The sequence below is a fragment of the Onychomys torridus genome, chromosome 3 (genome assembly GCF_903995425.1).
Source record: "Onychomys torridus chromosome 3, mOncTor1.1, whole genome shotgun sequence".
In the NCBI taxonomy this organism is placed as follows: domain Eukaryota; kingdom Metazoa; phylum Chordata; class Mammalia; order Rodentia; family Cricetidae; genus Onychomys; species Onychomys torridus.
The window spans coordinates 115093069-115111375 of NC_050445.1; the positions used below are offsets into that span (position 1 = coordinate 115093069).

The window sequence follows — 18307 nt, forward strand, 5'->3', positions numbered from 1 at the left end:
AAATGATCTAATGTAAAAGTCACTAAGTTAACTTTTGCGGTGTTTCCTAAGGCACTTAGTTGACTATCTTAGAGATGTTAAGGTGCCCAGTTGCCTGGATTCCATGACCTAGAAAGAACTTATATTTCCTTTCTTTAAATCTTGAAGCAAAATTGTTTTCTAGTTTGTTTTATATGAGCAAATCTACTAATTTCCTTAAGTTTTTACTGATTATTCTGCATTACATAACACATGAAGCTGGCATTTCCATTGTTCTGAATTTGTTACTGTTGGGATGTTTTCTGTCCCAGAGTGAAGGTGTCTTTGGGTAGCAGCAGGCACTGAATGACCTGGCCTTTTGTTTCTTTTGTTTGTTTGTTTGTTTGTTTGTTTGTTTGTTTGTGGAAGAGTTTCTCTGTGTAGCTTTGGAGCTTGTTTGAACTCGCTCTGTAGACCAGGCTGGCTTTGCACTCACAGAGATCCACCTGCATCTGCCTCCCAAGTGCTGGGATTAAAAGTGTGCAACCTAACCTTTTATTTCTTTAGCACACTGCATGCAGCTTGGCCAGATGAAGTCTGTTGACTGAGCACTCACATGTAAAGTCCTTCATCTGTGGCTATGTCTAGTTTATAGGGGTATATTGCTAATTAACTAAAATGTCATGTCTGTCTGTACTCTGTTATTGTTTAGAATAAAAGAAGCTGAGAACTTAGTTTTTGAATCCATTTGGAGCACTAGTTTGGCATTTTCTATCCTGCAAAGAAACACTGAGGATACATTATTGTTAATCTTCACTTTCCTCCAATGTTAAAGAAGAGTAGACTTTATTGTTTCAGGCAGTTTTAGATTAGCAGCAAAATCTGTTGAGCAACACAGAAAGTTCCACTACACTTCCTGCTCCACCACACAGAGCCTCCTTCACAATTAATATTCTATAGCATATCAGTGCTTGCTGTAATCAGTACACCCACACATCCTTACCACCTGAAGTCCATATTTGATATTCAGGGTCATTCTTTGGTTTCAAATTCTGTGAGTTGGGACAAATGCATACCAACATGTATCTGCCATTATTGTGTCATAGGGAACAGTTTGCATTCTGGAGGTTCTCTATCTTTTACCTGTGTATACTCTCCCATCTTCCTATCTGGCATCATTGGCCATTTACTGTTTTCATAATTTTCCCCTGTCTAGAATGTCATGGAGTTGGAACCATTCAACACACAGCCTCTGAAGATTGACTTCTTCATTCAGTAATATGCATGTAAGGTTCCACCATGTTTTTTCATGGCTTGGTAGCCCATTTCTTTTTAGCACTAAATAATAATCCATTGCTTGAATATAACAAACAGTTTAACTATTTACTCACTGAAAGGCATTGTGGTTATTGCAAAATTCTAGCAATCATAAACTATGCTGCTCTAAAAAAACCTAAGCATCTACCTCCTGACTTTTGTGTGAATAATAACTTTCAATTCATTTGATAAAATACTAACTAACTTATATATCTCAGTTCCATTTCTTTTGTATGATAAAATACTATGAGCAGAAGCAATGTAAGGAAGAGTTTATTCACAGGGCTAGATGTCCTTAGTGGTAAGGAAAGTATGATGGCAGGAACAGGACACTGAGAGATCACATCTTTATCCACACTCAGAAAGCAAGAACTAGAAGTTAGATGAGGCTGTAAACTCAAAGCCACCTCCATTGATATAAGTGATATACTTTCTTCAGCAAGGCTCCATTTCCTAAAGTTTCCCACAGCCTCCCTAAACAGCACCATTAACTGGGGACCAGTTATTCAAATGCATGTGTCTGTGGAGGTATTTCATTTTCAGACCACCACAGCATATACTTTCTGGGTCATATTATGCAACTACATTAGATGGTGTGAGAAGCAACAGCAGTCTGTCTCCTCACTTAAAAAGAATTGCTTCAGCAGAATCTGTCTGTTATGTTTTTGAGCTCTGGTATGTGTTTGAGGCTTATAGGTTCCCACTGAACACTTTAGTTAATTTTGATCAGTTTCTTCTTAGCATAATAGTAGTAACTTTCAGCTCTAGTTCACAGCCAATGGCAATCGCCATTAGCATATTCTCATGGCAGTTAGGAGCCAGAGCAAACAGAAGGGTCCTGTTATCACAGTGCCAGCTGTTGTGTTGTAATGCAGAGATAAGAGAAAGAGGCTGTGGTAATTGTTATAAGCTCCTCTTCATCCTGTACAGTGAGATTTCCATAAGCTTTAATAGATTGGTGCATTTTTCTTCAGTTCACCCTCCCCAACTCCTCCACACCTTGGGATCAAACATTTAAAGAAGAGATCACATCTGTGACCACATTTTTATCCACATGGAGGAAGCAAGAACTAGAAGTTGGATGACACTATAAGCTAAAATACTTCGATATTGAAACCAAACATTAAAGAAGAGGCCATTTAAATGTAACTATATAATTGGGGGAAAATGGAAAGTAATCAGGTAGTCTAGAAAAACAGATTCAGAAAGACACAGATCTGAAATTTACATATCAAGTAACTTGACCCACAAAATTAACAAAACAAATAATCATTTCAATAATAATAATAATGAAAAATTTTCAACTTTTAGCAATATGAAAAAAACAGCCTTCTACAATTATCACATTGTTGGGTTCAGATGTCTAATTTCAGAAACTGTAAGGTATGAAAACACAAGAACAGGTGACCACTGCAAGGAACAGATTGGGTAGAAGCTGCTTTTGAAAGGCCTGCTATCAGTCACATGTGGTCAAGCTTTCAAAGAACTGTTCTAGTCATAGAACTATGGGGAGGTGGTGTGTGAGCAAAACCCATTTACCAATACAAAGAGAGAAAAGTAGAGGTAAAAAAGATTTTCTAGAGCTAAAACTACAGTAACTGAAACAGAACATTCATTGGAAGGAAGTCAAAACAGAAGTATGGAAGGATTGGTGACCATGAAGATAGAACAGAAAGAAAAATAAAGGAAGGTGAGCAGACCCCAGAGGGGTGTGTCTACATAAGTTTCGTGGGGGTTTTTTTGTTTGGTTTTTTTTTGTTGGTTTTTTTTTTTTTGGTCTCTTGGTGTCCTCTGGACTGTCTGCTCTTTTGTTAATGATTTTTCTTAGTTTAACCCCCTCCCTCCCTTCAGCTTTAGCTAAGGGTTTAATTTCCTTCATCTTAAAAAAAATTTGTTTTATTGATCTTTTAAACTTACTTTTCTAGTACTTCTAATTTTTATTTCCTCTTTTTTTCTAGTTTTGGATTTTTGTTGTCCTTTTTCTAGTTTCTTTAGGTACAACTTTACTTATTTTGTGAGATGATTATTTTTTGTAAGATAGCACACTGCCCTCATGGTCACCAGCCGCTTGGGCTGTCCTTTTCATCTCTTTCGTCATTTATATCCTTAAAGCCAAAACGAGGCTGCCATACCCAGCATGCTGGTTGATTTGTGTCTTTGATCGCAGAGTTTAATCTATTTACATATAAAGCATTTCTTGGCATATCAATTCTTGCCTTAGCTGTTTTCCTGGGGTCTATTGTTTTACCTTTCATTGGTTTCTTTCTTTTTGTTTTACTGTGATCTTTGGTGATTTGTTCTGATATTATGCTTTGCATGCACAACTCTTCTTCTTACTGATTTCAGTTTTTGAGGTAGGGTCTCATGTAACTCCAGTTGGCCTTGAACTCCCTGTGTAGTGGAAGGCAACCTTGAAGTTGAGCAGCTGAACTACCTACTTTTGAGTGTTGTGCTGGGATTAAAGACCACATGTTCACCACTGCTTTCAAGTGGAATCTGCTAATTGGTTTTACTTTAAGGTTTCCATGGGACATACATGAAACATTTTGTAGTTATAATGTTTTGTTTCAGAATAGTAACAACTTCAATCTCATATAAATACACTTTTACTCCTTTCCTTTTTTTCCTTTTTTTTGCAGTGAATGTCACTCTTATTTTTATAGTTTTGTACTCACTGACAGATTACTGAAGGTATAATAATATCATTTAATGGTTCAGTAACTTTCATACCAAATTTGAAGTGCTTTGCATGCCAGTCTCAGGGTCAGAACTCACCTGCTCTATCTACCTTTGCTAGTGAGTTCCGCATGGTTGTAGTCATCAGGCTGTTTGTCAGTGCCTCATTTTCTACTGGGCACGCCTCAACACTTTCCTCAGACAGATCTCATGTTGATGGACTCCTCTGTCTCTGTGTGGGAATGTCTTTACCTCCCTTTTAGTTTTGAAGAACACCTTTGTGAGGTTTTGGACTCTTGGTTGGTGAGATTTGTTTGTTTGTTTGTTTTCTCTTTGGTTTTCCCTTTGAGCACAATGAGTTTAGCACCCTACTTATTCTTGGCTTGTAAGGGTTTTGTTGAAAAAGTCCAGTATGGCTACAGGCATTGCCTTTTGTGTGACCAGTCTCTCAAATCTGATCTTGCCTTTTGAAATTTACATTTAAAAATTGTTTTATATGCATGGGTGTTTTACTTGCATGTATGTCTGTGTCCTATGTGTATCAATGCCTGTGGAGGACAGGAAAGGTCATCATATCCTCTGGAATGGAAGTTACAGACAGTTGTGAATTGCCATGTAGATTCTGGGAATAGAACTCAGGTCCTCTGAAAGAGCAGCCCGTGCTTTTAACCACTGAGCCATCTCTTCAGTCTTTGACCTTGGCTTTTAATCCTCCATTTAAGCTGGTCTAAGATATAGGGTTTTTGTTCCATGGTTTCTGGATACCCACATGCTTCCCAAGATTTAGGGGTTTTTGGATAGCATTTATTTAAGCTTTCTGACTATTTCCTCCTCTTCTTTGTGACTCTTATACTTGGTTCATTTTTTTTAATTTATTTTTTCTTTCTAGCCTAGAAAAAATAAATAAAATTTATTTATCTGGCTAGTTTTAAATGTTTCACCTTCCTGTTTACTCCTGCAGATGATGCTTTATTGAATTTTCCATTTCTGTCCTATTTTACAGTCTCTACCCTCTTATTTAGTTCTTTTTGGTTCCCTTTATGTTTTCAATTTCTTTATTGAATCATTCATTTTCCTGGTGTATTGTTTTCCTAATTCTGTTTAATTTTCTATCTGTTTTCTGTCTAACATTGAGCTTTTTAAAGATGATTGTTTTCTATTCTACTTTAGGCAGTTTGAAGACCTCCATTGTTAGAAGCAGTTATGAACAATGTTTTTGTTTCCTTTGATAGTGTGTATTTGTCTCTTTTGTTATCTGGGTAGCTCTGTATTGATATCTATACTTGAAGGAGCATAGTTTACTTTTGGTCTCTACAGACTTTTTCAGACAGATAAGTCTTTCTATTTGTGCTACTATAATAATATACTTGAGACTGGTAACTTATAAAAAAAAGAAATTTATTTTTCATAGTTCTGTCTGGTGGAGCCACCCTCTGTTTTGGAGGTGGCACCCTGCTTCTGCATGCTCTGGAGGGAGGAATCCTGATCTCATGTTGAAGAAAACAGGACAATTTCTCAGGCTCTTTGCAAGGGCACCTAATCTCATTCATAAGGGCATAATATGACTCAGCAGTTACTCTTTATTTATTTCTTTAGACTCAGGGGATTGAGTTCAGGGCCTTGTGGGTACTAAGTATGCATTCTTCCATGAGCTACTCTCCATCATTTCAGTCATTTGTTGGAAAGTCACACCTCTACATACCATAGTATGGGGGAGGAACCTTCAGCTTCTGTTTTTGGGGGAAAAGAAGGTATGCAGCTAGGGAAGTGATTGAGTGGGCTGGAACTGGCTGCATAGTTGTCATTGGGGTTCACAGCCGGAGGTTTAGATCCTTGTGGTCACCGGGTGGCCTTAACTGATGTGTTTCAGAGTCCAGGTGGCAAGCCTATCCTCGATGTGTTGATGGCTCCTCCTAAGTTAATGACTGAGTCTCTGAGTTGTCAGTCCCAGCCTCTGACTGTGACCCAGCCACAAACTTGCTTCAGGGTCCACCTCCACCACCAAAGTCTTTAGCTGACCATGGCTTCTTCTGGTTGTGTTTGTAGTTGGGACTGCTTTTTACCAGTAGCTAAGAGGGTCTGCTCTCCTTGCCAGAGCTTCTACAGGGTCTGCTGTAGTACTGTGCTCACCATGCCTGTCCCACATTCTATATCGCTGTTTCCCATCCCACACTCCCAAACTCTCCATTTCTCTCTGGGCTGAATTTTGAGTATGACTGCTTCAGGCCTTTGATGAGAAGACTAGAGTTAACTGTCAGATGTGGCTCCAGAACCACACACAAGAATATGATCAGCAGTCGCATCACCCAAGATATACATGACCATGGCTCCTCCAGGTTCCTCTGTTTTGTGTTTTGGCAGGAGAATCTATTCCAAAGTCAAGAAGGTCTGTAGTCACATCCATAGGAGTCTGGGGCTATTTCTAGGTCTAGAGCTGGAAACAATGCTGGTAAATTTGTCTCTGACACACAGTTTTGACCTCTGAGTGGACCCTGCTCATTTGTGGGCTCTCCCAGGCCTTCACCACATTCCTTGTGAATCCCAGTTCTCTCACAGAAGCACTTCTATCCATAGATGGCTGTGTACTTACTGTGTGGATACAAGTGGAAAACTACCTATCCCACCATCGTCAGGTTAATGGTTTTCTTTAGAAGGTATCTATTCTGTGTGTGACTGTATCCAGTATTATTACTACTATTGAGTTAATGCTTTATTACATGTTGAAATATAAGATATGGGTTTTGGACATTTTATTTAAGTCTTTCCTTTGTGGTGTTTTCTGTTCATCAATTCCTAGTGTAATAAAACACATACATGTACACATTTCAGGTGTACAATATTGTGTTGGTCACTGTGAGCACAGTGGTCTTCTTCCACCCACCCTTGAAGTGAGAGCTCTAATGAGCCAAGTCTCTGGGAGCCTTCTCCTCCCCCGCCCCCTTTTGTTTCTTCTTGACTGATTCTTCCATGGAGCTCCCTTTACATTCTGGCCCTTCCTTCTGACCAACAGGACCTGGAGTGGATTCCCCAGGGCGTCCACCAGCTCTACTGCAATTAGCCTCCTGGAGCCACCTTGAAGTGATGCAAGCGGGCCTGGCTTCCCCAGAGCCATCCTCCAGTCTAACACTCCCTCATCTGCTGCTCTAGGGAGCCAGATACCAGGAAACCATTATGTTCATGCAGCAACAACAGCTTCTATTTTTTTCAATCCCCAAAAAAACACTTGTGACCTGACATGATCTTAAGATGCAAACAAGCACCAACACACTTTATTCTATGTGGTGCTGAGAATCTTATTAGCACTGACCTAAATCATAATCCTTAAGCCAGTCATGCAAGAGGGTTTTTGCCTGTTGTCTGAGCTCGATGCTCCCTGGAACAGTGGTGTGCTGATGCAGCCTAGAGGCCTTTCTGTAGTTTGTCTTTTAACTTCCCTCTTGTCCAAACAAATTCGATTCTCTTCTCATAATTTCTGTTCCACTCATTTGTTGATTTTGATTTTTAGAAATGCATTGTTCCCATTGTTCATCATGATGGGGAAACCTACAGAGAAAACCAAACCAAACTAGTGGGAACTCAAGAACTTTAGATCAACAGCATTGGAGCCTGCATGAGACTGGACTAGGCCCTCTGCATAGTGAGACAGTTGTGTAGCTTGGTCTGCTTAAGGGAACCTCTGACAGTAGGATCAGGATCCATTACTGGTGTATGAGCTGGCTTTTTGGAGCCCACTACCTATGGTGGGATACCCACCTTGCACAGTCTTAATGCAGGGGTAGGGGCTTGGACCTGTCTCTACTGAATGTACCAGGCTCTGCTGACCCCAGTGGGAGGCCTTACCTTCTTGTAGGAGGGAGTAGAGGGTGAGTTGTGGGGGAAAGGCTAGAGGGGTGGGACAAAGCAGAAGGGGATCTGTGATTGATATGTAAAATGAATAAAAAATTTCTTAATGCCAGGTGGTGGTGGTGGCAGCTGCAGTGCACACCTTTAGTCCCAGCACTCAGGAGGCAGAGGCAGATGGATCTGTGAGTTCGAGGCCAGCCTGGGCTACAGAATGAGTTCCAGGAAAGGCTCCAAAGCTACACAGAGAAACCCTGTCTTGAAAAAAAAAATTCTTAATAAAATAAAAATAAAAACTGTTCTTGTTTTATGGACAGTATGTGAAGAATCAGTTTTATGTTGAGTTTTCCAGACTTGCTTTTAGATCAGTTTCTGAATGTCCTGTCTAGCTTTTTTAGCCTTACCTGCATTTGTGTATACACACACAGGAGAAGAAAGCACGCCACTAGGGAAGTGATTGAGTGGGCTGGAGTTGGCTACATGGTTCATAGTGGGGTTCACAGCTAGGGGCTTGGATCCTTGTGGTCACTGGGGGAGCCTATTTAATAACACTCTTTTCAGAGACAATGAGAAAGCAGAAAGAGGTACTGAGGAAGGAGGCAGGGCAAAAGGACACATAAGACATGAAAGCAGAATGGAGACTAGGGGGAGTTACAGGGAGAAATAGGGAAACCAACCGGGAGGAGTGTCACTAAGGCACACTTGGTTTGGGATTGCTGTGATGGTCTTCAATACCTCACATGCTGAGTAAAATAAGTTTACAAAGGAAATACCTGGGAGATATTACTCATCTATAAAATGATGCATCATTTTTTAATACTGGTAAGCCTGAAAGAACTCCAGTATCCTAAAATGTACCAGGGTCACTTAAGATGAGCCCAGTTCCACATTTTGTACCATGGTGTTGGCAATGGGATGAGGGGAGACAATGGAATTTTTTTAATGTTCTGCTTATAGAGATTACAGACTGCTGTTGGACTGCTGTTTTAACTTCTTAAATTCCTTCTAACTCTAATTCTGTTGCTTCATTTGAATTTCATTTTCTGTGGGGATTTTTTGTGCAGCTGTGCGTATTTACTCATGGTATGCACATGCACCAGGAATGGATCCCTATCCTACTGTCAAAAGTGCATATCCCTATGGAAGTCAGCAGTCAACTGTGGGTACTGTCCCTCTTGTTTATTTAGACCAAGTCTTTCATTAGATACTATCCCCCTTGTTTATTTAGTCTAGGTCTTCCCTTGGCCTGTGTTATTGGAAATTTTGGGTTATCCCCTTGTAGTCACCAGATGTGATATCAGGGAAATTAGATTACCTCTCATTAATAAAAGAATTTACGAATGGAAAAACCCTATCTCTATGATGTCTCCCTCTATCAAAGTATCTCTTTCATTGCTCTTCCACCCCATCCCTATTTGAGCTTGACCATCTCATTCCCTTATGTTCTTATCCTTATTCCCTTACCCTCTATTGCCTCCCCTCATCCCCCAATTTACTTATGGAAATCTCATCTATTTCCCCTTTCCAGGGCAATCCAACAGCCGTGTAGCCTTCAAGGGACTAGACTAGGCCCTCTGAATAAGTAAGACAGTTGTGTAGCTTGATCTGCTTAAGGGCCCCCCTGGCGGTAGGATCAGGATTCATCCCTGGTGCATGAGCTAGCATTTTGGAGACCATTACCTATGGTGGGACACCTTGCACAGCCTTGATGCAGGGGGAGGGTCTTGGACTTGCCTCAACTAAATGTACCAGGCTCTGCTGACTCTCCATGGGAGACCTTACCTTTTCGGAGGAGGGAATAGGGGGGTATGTTAGGCAGGAAGGCTGTTAGGGGGGTGGGAGGAGGGAAGAGGGGAAAATCTGTGGTTTGTATGTAAAATGAATAAAAAAATTTCTTAATAAAAGTAATGGAAAAATCCCCGGCCAGTAAGCTGTGCATCTTGGCGCCTGCTCAGAGGAGGAGAATGAAGAGATGGGCAACAAAAGAGGCCTTGCCGTTTGAGTGAAGTCTGCCTGCATGTCAGCCACATAAAGGGGAGAACTTCAGAGAAAGAGAAAAGCCCAAAGCTTTAGAGAGAGCATGCTTTAAAAAATAGAAAAGGAAAAAGAGTTTTCTGAATATTTCAGAATTTCAGCAGACTTACAAAGCCACATGACTGTGGCCCTGTAGGCTGCTAGGGGTTGAAACCTGGCAAGGTACATCATCTCATTAAAAGATAATTATTCTGCCTATTTCTTTAGTACAGTTTAAGGTGAGCCTGTCTTCCTGAGGGATGGTCCTTAACCCTGCTCAACTGGAATGTGAGGTGTCTACCCTAGCCAGAGATTTCATCCTCTTGGCAAGAAGGAAATAGTTTTCTCTAAGGGGCCTTTGCTGCTGCCCTATCACCTGGAACTTCACAATAGGATCCAACTCCCAACCTCCTGGATTACAAGAATGCACCATCATACCTAGCTCTTTGTTTGTTTTCTTTTCACCTGGCTTGTGGGATTAAACTCAGATGTTTATAAAGCAAGCACTTTATTTACCTACTGCATCCTCAGTATTCACCACACTTTATACTAAAGTATTTTTTTCTTCAGCTCGTTGTGAATATACCAGATAAAATTTGAAACATTTGTTTTCTTCTCCCATGAAGTAATGGACTTTATTAGTGTTAACATCAACCTGAAAAGAAACCTAGAAAAAAAAAATTGAAATTAGTGAAACTTCTTTCTTTTACCCTTTGGTAACTTTATTAGACCTTGAACATAATTTGAGTTTAAAATTTATAGGATATTTTGAAAATTAACATTTCTTAAAATGATGTTCCTATCTCAACTAGTTGTGCCTTAAGAATGTCAGAGGTTGTTGGATAGTGTGATTTTTTTTTTTCCTCCCAGGAATCTTCTCTGCCTATGTGCCTTCTTTGCTGTAACTTTGTGAGCCACCTTTTAACATTTCCTACACAGCCTTCAATTAGTTAGCAGTTTTTTCATTGAAACATTTTTTTTTTAATTTCCTAATTGAATCTCAGAGTCAGGATGTGGTACCATATTACAGTCAATGAGTCCTTCCTGACAGTTCAGGGCAGAGAGAGTGTACTCCATGGAATGCGTTGATGCTGCTTGCAACTAGTATAAGTTACCTTGCAAGCAAATGCCAATTCACCAGAGTTCCCTAAGTAGCAGGAACTAGTGAAAGGGAGGATTTGGTTCTGTGTGAAATGAAGCAGGCCTTCTGATGTCCTGGATGGTACTGAGGCTGCCCTGCAGACACTTCCATGCTGTGGACACTTCCATGCTGTGGACATAGGGCACTGAGAGACTGAAAACCTCTTGTCCAGAAACAAGGACTAGTCCATGGTTGTGTCTGCTGCTTCCATTTGGCTGTGATTCATGATGTCAGAAGTCCATGGCTCTAGGGCCTTACGTTACATATGAGACTGGCTTGTCCACACATCAGCTTTCCTTCTCACCTGTCAGGCAGTGTTTGAGACTTTGTGCATGTCAGCCTGTCCTTCTGTGTCTCTTATCACCAGAAAAAGTACTGCTGATCAGTGTTGTTTTATGTCACCATGCCTTCACTCTTGAATTTCTTCTTCTTGGGTTGTGATTGAGTTTATAAAATACAAAGAAGAAATCACTCTCCTCTCTGTAGCAGCCTTGGGTAAAATTGTGAGGTAAGTGCTTATTAGCATAACTCCCATATATATTATATTTTACATAGTTGAAATCAGGCCCTGCATGAATTCTTATTTTGTTCTTTAAAATAGTCACAGTTCTTACTAATTTGTCATGTATTTATAAGGTTCTTACTCTAGGAGGTCATATTTCTGAGACTATATTAAATCACAGTTACAGAAATTTTATTTTATGCCTTTAATTTTTTCTGATATATAAATGAAAATTTCCCTGTTGCGGTTAACAGACTAGTCATATTAGCTCCCTTAAAACAAAATAATTAAGTATCCAACTATAATTTTTATTTTAAATAAATGTCTACTCATTGAATCATCCCTGGTTCAGCTCTGTTTCTTTTTATGTTTTGTCATAGGCATAGGACAGTGTTTCTTGACACTGGGTCAACAAACCTCTGAGAATTCAGTAAAAACTATGAACCTTTCCTTGTGAAGAAATGCATATTCACATACACATAAAAACAATTATAAGGATAATCAGTTACGAGATGCCTGCCACTCTGCCAGCTGCTTTATATATGTGACTTGGCTTAATCTTTATCACCACATAATAAGAAATGATCTATTCTAGGTTTTGATTTAATGATTTTGAAAGACATAAACAGGTTAATTAATTTGTTGAACGCGGGACTTAGTAAATGGAGAAGTGGAGCTCCAGTTCTGATTTTTATGACCCCAAGTACTGTTCCTTAAAGTTTCATTATGCCTGTGATTTTAGAGAACTCATTAGTTTATAAGCCTGCAAATTGACACCTTACCTGTAACAAACCAGAGACTTTTGTTACCAGTTATGAGTCTATGTGTCTAGTGAATCTTAATTTTTTTATTTTAAATATATTTATTTATTAAAATTTTTTTCATTTTACATAGCAACCCCAGTTCCCCCTCCCTCCCCTTCTCCTGCCTCCTCACCTCCCTCCCACTCTACCCCCATCCACTCCTCAGAGTGGGTAAGGCCTCCCATGGCAATCAACAAAGTCTGGCTTACCAAGTTGAAGGAGAGCCTAGCCCCTCCCCATGGTATCAAAGGCTGAGCAAGGTATCCCACCACAGCGAATGGGTTCCAAAAAGCCAGTTCATGCACCTGGGATAAGTCCTGGTCATGCTACCAGGGACCCCACAAACAGATCAAGCCACCCAACTGTCACCCACGGGCCTAGTTCAGTCCCATGCAGGTTCCCGAGCTGTCAGTCCAGAGTCAGTGAGCTCCAACTAGCACCCGTCAGCTGTCTCTGTGGGTTTCCCCATCATGATCTTGACTCCTCCTCCTCCTCCTCCTCCTCCTCCTCCTCCTCCTCCTCTTTTTTCTTTTTGAATGCCGAAATTTATTGAAGGAGGGAGGAGGTCTTAAATACAGGCTTACAGCACAATAGGAGAACCATGGAGGGCAGAAGTTGGCTTCTGGTTTTTTTGGTTTTTTTTTTGAGCTGAGGATCGAACCCGGGCCTTGCGCTTGCTAGGCAAGCACTCTACCCAAGCTAAATCCCCAACCCCGAATCTTAATTTTTATATAACTTGTTTAATTGAAACATAATATTTTTAAACATCTACTATTTTGAATAATTATTAAGCTTTGTGATAAGGTCTGTATCTCTAAGGAATGTACTATCTTTGTGGGTATTGTAAGTATTATAGAAATGTACTTCAGTAACAGAGTACTTGTCTAGCATGCACAAGGCCTTAGGTATGATGTCCAGTACTGAAAAAAGAATTATATATGTGAAGCAAAGAGAAAAACTACAAATATGAAGTTGAATTTATAGTAATTAGACATTTCCATAAGTTATTTGTGGAGATTAATCTCTTTACTTTGTTGTACCTGGAATAATTACCATTATCTGGTTCTCTTTATAAAAAGGTAAATCAAAGGCTACGATGTCTTTTGGGAACCTGAGGATTTGATATGTCATAAAAATCAGGTTGGTACAGTGACTGAGAGTTCAGCATATAGCACATCCAGACTCCTGAGTTGATTGATCTGTCAGCCAGGGAGTATATTCAATGAGGAGTGGCATGAATGCAGACTTAGCTCCCAAGCCTCCCACTGGTATACATGAGGAATTCTGTTGATCTGGACATAGACAGGACAACAGAACATCTCAACAGCTGAGCATTTTCACTCAACCAGGGCTCCTCCTCATAGAGAGAACTTGAAATGCTTTCAATGAAGCAACACTGGCTTGAATGATACAGGCCTATTCGAGGTAATCTGTCAACCTTGGAGGAAGTGTGTGCAAACTGAACACTGAACAAGTCTGTAGGGAAGAGAGACTGTAACTATAATTCAAAGAACTTCTTTCAACAAGAGCATCATGTGAGGAAATTGTATGTTTGGGATGCACAGTTCCTGCACATTGCATTACCAGATATGATTCTTTCTATTGCTTACTGCACATCACTATTGATGTACAGCATATGCTATGTCAAGCCTTTCATTAGCATGCTTATCACCAAATGTTTGTATAGTTTTAGAACTTTATTCTTTTGAAAACTTGGGTGGGTTTCTTAGTCCTCGTTTGGATAATGGTGGTTTCTAAGTGGCATGTGAGTTTTCTTCTCAAAGCAAACTAACTTTACTAAGGCTAACTGTGTTTAGATTTGATCTCCTTTTTTTGTGCATCCTTTTTATTTGAAATGTCTCCAATAAGAGAATGTTATAGGTAGATATATAGCACATTTGCACTATATTTAGTTTAATGTGTTGATTTATAATCCTTTCATATAATGTTCATTTGTCTCTACAGTCTAAGGTATTGGCATTTTTTAAAACTGAGACAAGGATTTTTTTTTTTAATAAATCTGTTTTGGTTTCAAAATGAATAGAAAGGGAAGGATATAAGCTAGCGAGCAGCAATTGTTCCTACATCATCTTTTGAATTGATCTTGTGTAGAAAGTCATCTACTTTTCTAGCTAGATAGGAAAAAGAAAAATATTATACCAGTTCTATGGGTTCTTAAATTTCAACTTGGGGAATATGCGTTTGAGAGGAAAACACTTCTTTCAATGTTTTTTTTAAAGTACTTGAGCTGCTTTTAATGTAATTAGTAGATAGATATAAAATGTCCATCATGCTTTGACTTTACAAGAAGAATTGAAGATACAGTAACTATCTTGTCTTGTGCTATGTGCTTGTCAGTGTGGAGGGAACTTCAGACCTTTTGATTTCCTAATAAACAGCTCAGAGACAATAAAACTTGACATTCTAGTACTAGCATTTGTCCCTGTAGCCCTGTGTCATTTCTCTCCTGTTAATGACATAGAGGCCAGAATTATAATGGATCATGGTCTCAAGGTGCTACTGTAACTGCAAATAGCATCCATGTGGGCCTCTTAAGCCTGGGAGGAAACAGGTGGAGGGAAGAGAAGATGGAATTTTTAAAGCAGCATGAAAATGAAGTCACAGGCAGAGCCTACAGTGGAAGGGCAAGCATATGCAAATGTCCCTTAACATTGGCAGTAAGCTTCATCCAGGTGGGCATCTTCCTATCTGTCAGTACTTCTCTGCTTTTTTAAGCCAAACACTGATCAGGGCAGCAGCAGCAGTAGCTGCTGCTGCTAGTGGTGTGCATATGTGTGTGTGTGTGTGTGTGTGTGTGTGTGTGTGTGTGTGTGTGTGTGTGTTGTGTAGAAGGTTGGCACTCATGAGATAATCCAAATAATCAGTGAGGGAATAATTAATGATGTGGCAGGGAATATTTTTGATAAATGCTTAGGGAATGAGGTGACAAGCGTGAAATTAGAAAATTCCTTCAGTGATCTGAAATATAAATAGCTTTCGGAACTGAAAAGAGTTTCTCAGCTGAAGATTTTATTGTGTTGAGAGGAAAAACTTTTTTCTCCCCCCCCCTCCCTTCCTCCTTTGCAAGTTGTTTGTCCATTCACAAAACAAATACTCTGAAGCCCAGCGCGGCTCATGGGAATAAATTTCAGGTCGAATTAGTACAGTTTCCTTGCTGTCAGGATGCTGGAATTAATGGTGTTTTGATGACACGAATTTTGAAGGGCCAACAAAGAAGCTGAAGGGAGAAAGACATGACTCCTTAGAAGCTCAGTCCTCCTCTCCCCCAGCCTCTCTTGTCTTCCCTGTCATCCGTCTGCCAATCTCCCTGTCCATGGTTAGTTAAAGGCGCTTTTTATCCTCTTTTCTTTCCCACAGAGTTTGCCAGATCCGGCCCGGTGCCTGGGTTCCAGGAGGACACGCTGCAGTTGGCCTTCATCGACTTGAGACAAGTAAGTCTTTGTGTTTTTGTTTTTTGTTTTTCTTTTAAGATGTGTGACTGAAGACCATCAGGTCTTAAGGAAAAGGGGAGGGGAGGGGCTTTGGCATTGGTGATTCACACTGGAGACCTAAGGGCTTTTCCCTGTGTTTGAGGCCACCTCTTTTATTTAGCTATCTGAGATCCTTAACTATGGTGGAGTAAAGGTTTTGTGGTAGAAGGGAAGGCAGGGGGTGGGAAGAGGGATCCACATAGTAGAGGGACTCAAGTGACCCTCAAGTGATGCGATCCATTGTGTGGCCATTGACTTGTGCAGACACAGCGAAAAGATGACTCGTCAAACCCATGCTAAGCAGGTGCACTGATGCAGAGACTGCCTGCCTGGAGAACTTTGTGTGTGGATAATGTGGCCGGTAGTGTCGAAGTAAAATAAAATGTTTTCCTTTCTAGGTTGTTAGTCCAGTTTGTTGACTTTTTCCTGCTGCCTCACACCTTCTACTGCTTCCTGTGTAAAATGTGTTCAGCTATCAACAACAGAGTAGTGGTGCTTAAAGATGGTTGGCAATGGTTCTGACCAGTCATGCTAACCTAATGAGAAGTCCTATTACAGTATCATGATAAAGGTGGTACTTAGGTGTATCTGAGCTTTGGAAAGCCCACAAGCTAGTAAGGCCACCCTTAGGGCTGTTCTTGCAGCCTAGAAAGGGTGGGTTGGTAGGCCCTGTTGTTTTGGGCATAGTAGAACAAGATAGGTGGGGGCCAAAAGGGAGAGCTGTGACTGTGCTCTGTCATCTCTTCACTCTGAAGATGGATGGGGTTGGATAGAAAGTGCGAAGGAAGTAAGCATCAGTGACTGATGCTTCTCTTCTATTAAAACAATCTTTTTTTTTTGTCTGTTTGAGAAGGGGGGCTGGCTTTGTTTCTCCTGCCATAATGATGCAGTGCCTCTTGTTTTCAGAGCTGACATAGTTTGCATTCTGAAAACTTGTACATGCCCAGAGTGTTTCTTAAAGCTGTAGGACTCCTTGTCTGGGTAACCTCCTTACCACTGTGACTGGATGCCTGCCGGATAGCTTTTAACCCATAATGGATGGCCTGAGCTAGCCCTGGACCCTTGTGGATGGGCAGTGTAATCTGTCATCGATGACAATTCCGGAAAGCCCTGTTCAGCAGAATCATGTGTCTATAGACCCGCCAAGGTTTGAGGATTCAGACCACGTCCCAGAAACGTGTGTCAACTTAATATTTGGGGGCTGGGTTGGGGGTTCTTTTTTTCATAATCCTTTCCTAGCATTGTCAGAAATGGAGCTGGCTCCCTCCACACTAAACACCTTCCACCTGTAGATTTGAGGTGCCCAAGTTTAGCCTTTGATCTAAGATGGAAAGATTGAGATTTTGCTTTAGAGTTCAGTGGGGATCCATTTCCCCCCTCTCCAATTTGCTAAGCCAGTTCATGCTTCTTGGATAACAGAAGGTGATTTTCATTGAACATAACCAAGAAAAAGGTCTTTCTTTTTTCACTGTTGATGCAAAGGAAATGTCATTCTCACGAGTTTGTGGGTTTGGCACCTATGGAAAGCAACTAGTATTCACAGAAAATGTGATCTGACGGTTATGTGGTTATATCTTTGCATTCAGATAGGTCATTCTCAGATGTTCACACTCAAGGAGAATTTCTGTTTGTATGTTACTGTAGGAGACTTAACATCAGATGAGATATGGTTAAGTGTCCTGTTGTTTTAACACAATCAATCCTAAAGCAGAATTTAAATTGGGGGGTGGAGGCTAGTCTTAAAATTGTACAATAAGAACTTGGCATGTTCCTTCCATTTTTGCAGAACACCCAACCCAGACTGTGTGATGTGTCTCCCTTGGGGAGACCTCTGCCCAAAGCCACAAGTTCACCTTCAGGCAGTCTTATTATCACGAATCTATCAGGTTCATTGTCTGCTCCTTTAGAAGTGGTGGCTTTTGGCTTTCTGTTCTTTGTGCTGCCAGGTGTCCCCTTTCCTGATTCTGGTGTCTTTTCTCCATGCATAGTGCTTCCTACCTGGCCCGTAGGTGGTGGTTTCACAGACTAAACCTGGAGGTGGGGCTTTTTCTAACTCTGTTCTTTCAAATGTGTCAGCTCACAGATTCTAGTGTTCTCACAGCTGTCTAAACTTTTTTAGGTTCTGATTTCCTTATTCAGCTTATTAACAGATTTTAATCATTAGGCTTTTACAAATTAGAGATCAACACAGTAAATGAAATTAACAGGGACTAGGGCAATGGCTCAGCAAGTTAAACATTTGCCATGAAACCTGCTTGAGTTTGCTTCCTGGAACCCATATAAAGGTAGAAGGAGAGAGCTGACTTGACTTCACAAAGTTATTCTCTGACCTCCATGGTGGTAAGTGCACACCCACTACTTACACACACACACACACACACACACAAATAATATTAAGAAAAAATAAAAATGGTAATGGAAACACCAGAAGTGAAAATTAAAGCAAATGTTGTGTGACCTTTCCTGATCAACTATGTGTTTACCCAAGATAAAACACACACAACAGGCCCCCCCCACCCTAGCAACAAAACAGAACAATTCTACTCAGGTCTATCTGGAGTTACAG

At 40.5% G+C, this 18307-nt stretch overlaps 1 protein-coding gene across 5 annotated transcripts in view; it reads left to right on the forward strand.

Annotated features, from left to right (window-relative positions):
* Positions 1-18307, forward strand: part of Exoc6b (exocyst complex component 6B) — a 470758-nt gene that overhangs the window by 343211 nt on the left and 109240 nt on the right. For 4 of the 5 annotated variants that reach the window (XM_036180693.1, XM_036180694.1, XM_036180696.1 and 1 more), the window contains one exon: positions 15629-15702. In XM_036180693.1, the coding sequence (XP_036036586.1) occupies positions 15629-15702 (74 nt within the window). Of the gene's footprint in view, positions 1-1174; positions 1245-15628; positions 15703-18307 lie in introns of those variants that run through there. The other variant, XM_036180697.1, reaches the window with a different exon arrangement.